The sequence below is a fragment of the Sapajus apella genome, unplaced genomic scaffold (assembly GCF_009761245.1).
Source record: "Sapajus apella isolate SASKATOON/1434 unplaced genomic scaffold, GSC_monkey_1.0 scaffold148, whole genome shotgun sequence".
Taxonomy (NCBI): Eukaryota; Metazoa; Chordata; class Mammalia; order Primates; family Cebidae; genus Sapajus; species Sapajus apella.
In genome coordinates this window covers 2473129-2483511 of record NW_022437088.1, presented here as the reverse complement: position 1 = coordinate 2483511, position 10383 = coordinate 2473129, and the positions used below count along the sequence as shown (strand labels likewise).

At 36.8% G+C, this 10383-nt stretch overlaps 1 protein-coding gene across 2 annotated transcripts; it reads right to left on the bottom strand.

Moving 5' to 3' along the window:
- Positions 1 to 3539: 3539 nt before the first annotated feature.
- LOC116541079 (small proline-rich protein 2A-like) lies at positions 3540 to 4927 on the bottom strand. Of its 2 annotated transcripts, none has more exons than XM_032264951.1 (2): positions 4881 to 4927; positions 3540 to 4173 (listed from the first exon to the last, which is right to left on the bottom strand). In XM_032264951.1, exon 2 carries the CDS (start codon positions 4152 to 4154, stop codon positions 3936 to 3938), a length of 219 nt encoding a protein of 72 aa, XP_032120842.1. In that variant the 5' UTR covers positions 4155 to 4173; positions 4881 to 4927; the 3' UTR covers positions 3540 to 3935. The 2 variants fall into 2 exon arrangements, with proteins under 2 accessions (XP_032120842.1, XP_032120841.1); XM_032264950.1 differs by having other exon boundaries at positions 4885 to 4927.
- Positions 4928 to 10383: the final 5456 nt, after the last annotated feature.

Sequence of the window (10383 nt, the reverse complement as noted above, 5' to 3'; positions counted from 1 at the left end):
GTGTGTGTGTGTGTGTGTGTGTGTGTGTGTGTGTGTGTGTGTGTTTTATATGTAAGAATTTCTTAGGTCAGCTCTCTATATCTGTGGGTTCTGCATCTGTGCATTCAGCCAACTGCAAATCAAATTTTTTATAAAAGCATCTATGCTAAATGTGTACAGACTTCTCTTTTCTTGTCATTATTTGCTAAAAAATACAGTATAACAACTATTTACATAGCATTTACATTTCATTAAGTATTATGTAATATGTAATCTAAAGATGATTTAAAGTGTGCAAGAGACTGTGTGTAGGTTACATGCAAATATTATGCCATTTTATGTAAAGACTATGAACATCCATGGATTTTGGTATTCATGGGGAATCCTGAAACCAGTCTGCCAGGGATACTGAGGAACAACTGTACAATTGCAAACTATGCAATCCATGAATGACATAGTTTGACATTTTTCTTTGTAATATCAATGTCTTTTCTTTCTTATTTTTTCATAATTGCCCTAACTAGAACTTCCAGTATAACAATCAATAAAAGTGACAAGCATGCACACCTGTATTATTCTTTATCTTAGCGGAAAACATCATTAAGTATGATGACAGCTGTAGGCTTTTCATACATAGCCTTTATCAGATTGAGGAAGTTTCCTGGTATTCCAGGTTCCCTGAGTATTTTTTAATAATAAAGTCAAATGGTTTCTCTTTGTCTATTGAAATGATCATGTGTTTTGCTCTCTTGTTTTTTAGTACGTTGTGCTATGTTGATTGATTACCTATGTTAAACTAACCTTGCATTCTTGGGATAAATCCCTCTAGCTTGTAGTATATAATTTCTTTTATGTTAGTGAACTTGGTTTTCTAGTTTTTGTTAGGGATTTTTCATCTACATCCTTGAAGGATATTTTCTTTCCTTGTGATGTCATTGTCTGGTTTGGTGTCACTGTTTGGTGGCAGGGTAATATTAGCCTAATAGAATGAGTTGGCAAATGTTCCTATCTCTTCTATTTTTAAAACTATTTTTAATTATAGTAAATACAAATAATGTAAAATTTATCATCTTAGCCATTTTTTAGTGTACAGTTCAGTGGTGTTAAGCCCTCCTCTTCTATTTTTTAGAAGAATTTGCAAGGGATTGTTGTTAATTATTCTTTAAATATCTGTTAGAAGAGATTTTTTATAATTTAATAGTTTATTTGAGCAAAGAATAATTCATGAACTGGGCAGACCCTATTAAGATTATAAACTTCTGGTTATCAAAAGTAACAAAATAGTAAATAGGCAATAGGGGAAGATATTTGCAGCACACATAACCAGGAAAATGTTCATGTCCACAATATGTAAAGGACCACAAATTATTCAGTAGAAGACAAACAGCCAAAGGGGGTAAAAAGACTTGAAGAAGCACTTTTCAAAATAAAAAAAACTACTACTTCACTATATTAAAATGACCTATAAACATTTGTAAGGGTGCTTATTTTTACTACCTATAGGGAAATAAAAATTAAAGCCAAAAAGAAATGATAGCACACACCCACCAAAAGAGCTAAAGTTAAGAAAACTGACAATACCAATTGCTATTAGGAGAAGCACCGGGAGTTATCACAAAAGGCTGAGTGATTAAATTGATAGAGCCAGTGAGAAAAATTGTGTAACAATATATGCTAAGGTTACACTTAATACCATGACTAGGGATTTCACTCCTAAATATATGCCTATGTTAGGCAAAATAAGCAAGAGGCCATTAGCCTGAGACTGTCTCCATAATTTGAGTTCCCACATTAAAAAGCACAACCTAACTTAGTAGTATTTTTTGTAACTAATAGCCAGGCTTCAGCCAATCACAAAGAGCAGAGCTTCAGGCAATCGTAGGTATCCAGTTAATCAGACTGTGCCTAAATAAGACAAATGCCTCATCACAGCATGCCTAAATAGACCAGGTGCCTAGCTGTTGTCAGGCAAGTGATTTCTCAGTTTTGCTCCTCTGTTCATCCTATAAAAGCTTGCCACTCATGCTGCTCTCTGATCCTCTTCTGGTTCTGACTGCTACCCAATTAATGAATCATTCTTTGCTCAAATAAACTCTATTAAATTTTTATATATACATGGCATGATTGAGCAGTAAAGCCATCTAAGCCTGGGCTTTTCTTGGTGGGAAATTTTTTTATTAATGAAATATCTTTATCATATATATCCAGATTTTTTATTACTTTATGAGTCATTTTTGATAGTGTGTATCTTTCCAGGAATTTATCCATTTTTTCTATGTTATATTATTTGTTGTTGTACATAGCTGGGAGTCACAGGTTCTTTTGAAATCTTTTTTATTTCTGAAAGGTCAGGAGTGATGTCCACCATAAACTGCTGATTTTAGAACTCTGAATCTTCTGTTTTTCTTAGTCAACCTTAGTTGTACTTTTGTTAATCTCTTTAAAGAACTAAATTTTGATTTATTGATTTCCTCTATTGGTTTTCTGTCCTTATTTTCTGCTTTAGTCTATTATTTCCAGCCTCTTCACTTGCTTTAGGTTTAGTTTGCTCTTTGTCTCAAAATGCTAAGTGGTTATTGTGAGATCTTTTTTATTTCTTCAAATTCCTTTTTACCATCTTCTTTTTAGATATAGTTATTACAGCCATAAATATCCCTCTACACACTGTTTTACCTGCATTCTATTTTTTAACTTTTATTTTAGGTTCAGGGGTACATGTGCTGGCTTGTTATATATTATGTGTCATGGATGTTTGAAGTACAGATTATTTTGTCACCCATGTGATAAGCATAGTGCCCAATTCTTTTTCAATCCTCACCCTCGTCACACCCTCCCTGGTGTCTGTTGTCTCCTTTGTGTCCATGCGTACTCAATGTTTAGCCCCTAGCTGTAAGTGAGAACACATGATATTACGTTTTCTGTTTCTGATTTCATTGGCTTAGCATAACGGCTTCCATTTCCATCCACGTTCCTGCAACAGACATGATGTCATTTTTTATGGCAGTGTAGAATTCATAATGTATATTTTTACCACATTTGCAAAAACCTCTCTGCCATTGATGGGCATGTAGCTTGATTCCATGTCTTTGCTATGGTGAATATTGCTGTGATGGATATACACATGCATGTGTCTTTATGGTAAAATAATTTATATTCCAGTAGTGAGATTGCTGGGTCAAAGTGTAGTTCTGTTTTAATGATGATGTACTGCTGCTAATAGACTACTATAAAATGAGTAGTAATGATGTGTCAGCTGAATTCCTGCTACTAATTCCATTTTATGCCTAAGATAAATTTGTGATATAAATATTATTTTCCACATTTTGCAATAAAGAGATTAAAATTCTGATTGAATTGTTCCTCAAATCAGTCAAAAACTAAGGAAAATTAAAGGGTTTAAAATGATAAGAAAATAATCTTTGATATGGCCCAAAATTCAGATAACAATAATTGTGAGGTCCTGCCTATGGATGAAAGAAAGATGGAAATAAACCCAAATGATTGTATAATATTGCTAATAAAGCAGATTCAAAATGAAACAAAAGATCCATTCACAAATATATATGCAAAGATGATTTATTCAAGGAGTGAAAGAAAAGTGACAATGGCACAGGTAGGGGAAGCTCATGCCCAGGTGACAGACAGACACAGAACACATCAACAGAATTCCCTGATGGTTCCCAGAGATAGAGTTGCTGCTCTTTCTTCCAAAGCTGTGAAAGCTGGCACAGCTGAGGATTTCCTTTCCTCAGCTCCACCTGGACAGTGGCAGTATGGCAGACTCAGAAAGGAAACATTTTGCTGTCAGGGATCATCACAGGCAGATCACAGGCTAAGGGGAAAGAAGCTCCCTGTGTATCCATGGTAGGCTTTGATGAGAAGATGCAGGTGAAGCTGTGGAACAAGATGAGCCAATTATCCTTATCCTTTCATGATCCTGATGAATCCTGAAGCTGTTACTTGCTCTTGGGTGGATACTTCTGCTGGCAGGGGGGAGAAGGTGGCACAGGAGGACATTTCGGCTGCCACTGCTGAGGTGGGCAGGGCTCTGGACACTTTGGTGGTGGGCAGGGCTCAGGGCACTTCGGGGGTGGACATGACTCTGGGCACTTTGGCGTGGGGCACACAGGAGGTGGCTGGCAGGGCTGCTTACACTGCTGCTGTTGATAAGACATCCTGCTGGAGTTTCAGAATCTGAAAGAAATGATATGACAGTGTTCACAGGAAGGGACTCCTGCAGAGAGAGAAGCCAAAGCTTACATAACACCATGGGATATTATTTCTCCAATTTCCAAAAATTTATTTAAACTCTTAATTGCCTTTTAATGACTCTCTCATTTCTCTCTTCCACTTTAGCAAACTGCTTCATTGGCCCTGGGAAATCCTGTGTTTTCTCATACAATTTTTCCAAAGAAAATATCTTTGCAGTAATGAGCCAAGCATGTTTTCTCTGTGAAAATTCCACCTTCAGGAAAGGCAGTGACACGTTCAGATACCATGGGCAATCTCACAAGCCACTTCTACCACCGTTATCTGTCGTAAAGTTCCAGTGGGTTGACTTGAGCATGGAACAAAGGGCTGTGTGGGATGGATTGAAGGCTCTTGCGCCTGTTAAGTCACAAACATTTGAAAAGGACACCAAGAAAACATGAGGAAAAAAATACTTTGTTCTTTTTTCTTCTCCAAATCAAAACTTTCCTATTAATGTCTCTGACCATATAGACACCTCACTGTATACAAGAAACAAACTTAAATAGCATCATTGTACTCTAATTCTAAATTTCCATCTACTAAGTAGCATCAAACCCATGGTCACAGAATTGTATCAACCAAACTTGCTGATAACCGATTAAATTCAACATTTCAGGGCACAAAAAACAGAGGAACTCAAGGAAGCAGACTCACCAGGTTCTCCAAAGCAGATCGGTGCTGGGATACCAGGAGTTTAGGAGTCGCGCAGCAGGGAATCTCTTTATAGGGCCTGCTGCCCCACCCACTGGGAAGTGGAACTCCCTAAAACTGGGCTGGTCCAGCAATGTCCCAACTAAAATGCAAATGTATCCTTAGCTGGCATGAGAGGGATTCTGAAACTAGGAAATATCCTGGTCTGGGATCTCCCCGCTGAGTTAAGGGCTCATGACTCACAGAGGACCTGCCTTGGCGCTCAGTTTCAGTGACTTACATTAGAGAGAAAATTGGGGGATTCTCTAACTGCTTGTCAAGGGCTCTCTTGATTAGGAACAGTTATCCCTTCCTATCTTAACTCCCCTGAATCCTAAAACTTCCCGCCCTGATCCACTTTGGCTGAATGCCGTATTGCTGTACACGAACCCAAGTCTGCCTCTACTTTCCTTGTACAATTGGCCAACGTGCTAGAAGGAAGGAGAGACCTAACAAAGGCCTGAACTGGGCCTGGCATTTTCTTTGCTGAGTTCCATGACGACAGGAAGGTCACATCAACTCCCTGGGATTATACACAGGGGAGAAAAATGCTTACCTCTGGGTTTGTAGGCTGATCGCATGTGCTATCCGCTGACCCTGTTCAAGACAGAAATTTTCTTTGCCACCTTTCTTGCATAAACCCCAGATTTTTACCTATATTCCTTTCCTCTTTGAAGCTGTCGTCTACACCACATTTGTAGCTTCTACACCACATTTGTAGAGGCACTTGCATCCCAGGACAGATTCCAGAGTGAGATCTAGTCTCCCCAGCATGTTTGCTACTTGCTGCCATCAAGGATGTGAACTACAGCCTTTTCATTTATAAAAGGTAGTGGAGACAAGGAAGCCAAAGTTACAAGCATTCACCAAAATCTATGCATGGAAGCATGCCTATGTGGTTCCCTGTGAGCATCCTATAGAGAACAAGGTGCATAGACTCACATTATCATATATAAATAATTAGAAGTAGGTTTGCAGAGTAAGGAAAGTCAGAGCACTTGAAGTCTGAAATCAGGGGGAAAATACAAATGAAGGGTGGTCTAATATGTATTCTTTCTCTCTATTTCCAAACAGGTTTTACATGTTTCTCAGTGCTTTTTAATTTGTTTGCATGTTCTTTTTTCATCTTTTCCATAAATCTTCTAGTCCCACAAATTGCTAGATTATCAACTCACACCCCAATGTACACCTCTCATCTGTCTATGTTGGTAAACACTGTTCACTTAACACATATGTTGTCAATGCATTTAGTGCATTGAGAAACAGATTTTCAAAATTGTTCTTTCACATCTTTCTTAAATGCTTCCTGCAATCAGTGAGGCTTTCTAAATATTGTATATTAAGCCTTTAAAATGATGTTACTGGAGCTTCCTTATATGGACCATTAATCAGGAAGCTTTCCAAGAAAAGTGGTTTTATAAGTGAATAAGAAGAAAGGAGAAAGAGGAAGAGGAAAGACTCAAAATCACTGGAGCAGTCACCAGCTATGCTCTAGGAAAGGCAGGAGTGCTGAATCAACCCAGCATCATCTCCTTCAGTTAAGCAGGTTAGGTACCCAGAACAGCTGTTGATCCTGTCAGTAAGGAAGGGCTTGGCCAAGATCATCACCAGCCAAGACATTACAAAAATAGAGCCATTGTGTCAGCACCATGAGGCCAGGTGTTTACAAATGGTGTTCTCACAAAATGCTCCCTATAGACTATTATACATGCCAAGCATTTCGCTGGGCCAAGTAAAGGGCCTGTATGCAATAGGTCCCCTACTACTACCCGAGAGCCTCACATCACATCTAAAACATAAATCCATAGAGAAATGTCTGACTTCTACCACGCAAAATTGAAGAATTTACTGCCAAATGAGATCACTGTGTGACATAATACAGTTGGGTCACACCCTGAGACTCCCCTTCTGAGGACACCCCACTCAAACATGCTGCTTATCACGGCAGTGCAGGCACCAGAGTGGCAGCAGCCCTAGTGCACCCAGGATCTCAAACAGGGTCACCTTACGAGTTGAGGTGGTGAACTTGAAACTCACAGTTCCACACAGATAAGCTACATGAAGAACAGCCACCACGTGAAGAGGCAGCTAACAGGCACAGTTTCCCCAAGTTAGGGCATCCAGGCCCTCAGACAGCGAGCCCGGCATATTTCACACACACACACACACACACACACACACACACACACACACACACACACACCAGGGGCTTTATTTATCTATCATCTATCTTCATGTCTAAAGAGCTTAGCTTTATATTCCTTAAGAGTCTGATAGCATTAGATTCGTTCCTGTTACTTCTACTTCCTAATTTTCTAGGGGATCAATAAGTATGAATGATTAGTACCTAAAAATGACAGGAAAGAACAAAAACTTTTATTTGGTCTAATACTTGATTTAACATGTTATCTCACATTTTACTATGATACTTTCCACAAAACGAAGCAGTGCTGGAAAATGAAGATTTAAAATTAAATATGTTTAAAAAATTAAGAAACAGGAATGATGGTAAAATATTCTTTTTATGTTCCACGAAATGGTAACTGCGAGTCCCCACACATATCTGCCTTCTGCTTTCATCTCTGAATGGAAGGCGTAGTCTCCATTGTCTTTCCATAATTCAATGAATCAGGTAGAATATGGGAGAATTCTGAAGATCATTAAGAAGGATATTTTGGAAGATTACTTAACATTTTAAAACACTCAAATTCTACTAAAAACTTATGTAAGCCATGATGATATTTTCATTAACATATATTTAGTTAATGTTAGGCAATATATAAAAACATATTAAATGTGATTATATTTGGCTGGTATAATTAGAGATGGTGTTTATTTTCTTGTTTTACTTTTCAAAATATTCCCCAAATGTTACCTATTACTGAGTAAGTAATCTTAAAATTCTACTTTGAAAAGCTGGCAACAGACAAGCCTGTCTATTGCTTAATTAGTGAGATAACAGTCTTCCTTCTTTTCAGTGTTTTTGGCCAGACACTAAAGCTGGGGCCGGATGTAAGTAGAAGTTATTTTTATTGTTATAGCTCTACATTTGATCACGTCCCTTCTAAAATCTCTCTTGAAGAAAACTCCAACAATAATCCCCAACCTCATAGCATTGACATATACACACAGAAGCCACAGACACTCCATAGCCGTATGTATCTATGAAATGATTCACCAGAATTGGGAGATCATACCGTGGTAAAAAGAAGTCAGGAATGAGTTTGTCCACTAACCAAGAGCCAGGTGGATAGAAAGCATAAATTGGCCATAATCTGATGAAATTGGAAGAAATGGATAATCAGTAGGACAGGGAGTAAAGATAATAGAACATAGTGATAGCAATAGTGTGTGCCACTAAACTGTCGTGAGAAAACAATTAAACCAGAGCCTGCATGTAAAGTACTTAGCACAGGCTACAGATAGTACTCCAAATACTAAAGTAACACATTGCTAATGGAAGAGATAGGAGCAAAATATCGAATTCATTTATGGTTCAGAAAGTTGTTTGCTTCACCTTTAAGAGCTTTTATATTGTCTTTATTTTAACTGCGTGCCACCGTTTTTAGGAGAAAACAAATGCAAATATATGATTTGAATGAAGTGTGCAGAAACAATAAGATGGGATGATTTTGACACTTATCCTGTGTGATGAAAATGAGAGTTAATCTAAGCAGAAATTTAGAGCAAAGGATAGAAAACAGATACTTCAATTGTTCCTTGTTGTTTGGACTCTCTAAGACTTTCCTCTGGATTCAGTTTATATAAGAAAATAAGTCTAAGTACAATAAATAGCAATATGCCAATTTGTTCATGTGTAAAATAAATAGTATTTACAGATATTTAGCATTCTCTGTGAAAAATATATATAATGTTACCTCCCATTTAGTTTGCTGTTACTGTGGTTAGCTGTGTAGGACAATGAAAACATTGCTCATTTAAATATCACATTCCTTCTGGTAGGAAATAACCTAAATTTTAGGCTAAATCCTTATAAGAGACTGAATAGTTCATTAGCACTAACCTTCCCAAAGTGAATAGACCCTATATATTCTACTTTCATTTTCTCTATATCAGTGTATTTAAGAGCATAATTTCAAGAGCTATTAGTAATATAAGCTACTCCTGTATGCTTAGTGTCAATGAGATTAAGAAGGGTAAGTGGTAAATGATGGAATAAATCAGATACTTCTCCTTATAAAAATCTTTTCAAGATAGTGAATGTGCATAAGTTATGGTCTCCCTCCAAAAAAGTCAAAAAGGAAAACAAAGAAACACAGACAAAATTGTGAAAAAAATTTGGAGAGAAAAAACTGTTTGACTCTAACATATAAGACAAGAGATCTGAATTCTACTGTAAGTGGGAGAAAGGTTACATAAAACAGAAACGTTATGAAAAAAGTAAAAACCAATTCACAACTTTAAAGAAATAAACATAATTTTATGCTATGATTCAGCAAAAGCTCATTCAAAAATTGATCTAACAGATTTCAAGCTGCATTCAAATGATTATAGCAGTTTTATTCATAATCTCCAAGATCTGTGATCTACCAAGATGCCCTTTAATAATTACATTGATAAACTGTGGTGCATCACATCCAAGCAAGCACTGGAATACTATGCAGTGATAACATGGAATGACCTATCAAGACTCATGAAGACATGGCTGAATTTTAAATGCAAGTTGATAAGTAAAAAAAAAAAAAAAAAAAAAAGTCATTCTCAAAGGCTATCACCTGTATGGTTCCATTTATACAAATTCTGAAAACTGTAAAATTACACATCGAAAAAGCACAACAAACTCCCAGTTAAATGAATTCAATGACATCCACACTGAAACACATTATAATTAAACTATCAAAAAAGAGACTATTGAAAGCAGCAAGAGGGAAGTGAATCATCATATCTAAGGGATCCTTAATAAATGGTTGACCAAATTCTTACCAAAAGTCTTTAGGATCAGGAGGCAATGGAATGGTACATTGAAAATAAAGAAAACCTAGAATATTTTCAACCTAGAATTCTACAGCTGGAAAAAATTGTCCTCAAAAATGAGGGCAAAATTATGACATTCTTGGAAATCAAAGCTTAAGGCAATTCATTGCCCCTAGATTTTCTGTATGAGAAGGGATAATGAGAGCCTCTGACATTGAAAAAATGCTAGAGAGAAACTTGAAACTGTATGAGAACACAAAAGTCTCTGATAAATGTATACAGGTGCATAAAAGACAGCATTATTGTAATTTTATCTTGTAACTGCATTTTCTGTTTTCTACAAGGTTTAGAATGCAAATATATACAAAATAATTACAAAGCCATGTTAGTGAACACACGTGTATAAAGATGTGATTTGTGAACTAAACATAAAAAGAAGATAGGATTGTACAACTTCTCTCTCTCTCTTTATTTATTTTGTTGTTGTTGTTGTTGTTAAGACAGAGTCTCACTCCATCACCCAGGCTG

Excerpts from the sequence above, each read along its gene's own strand:
- LOC116541079 (XM_032264951.1), bottom strand. The coding sequence starts at position 4,154 with ATGTCTTATCAACAGCAGCAGTGTAAGCAGCCCTGCCAGCCACCTCCT.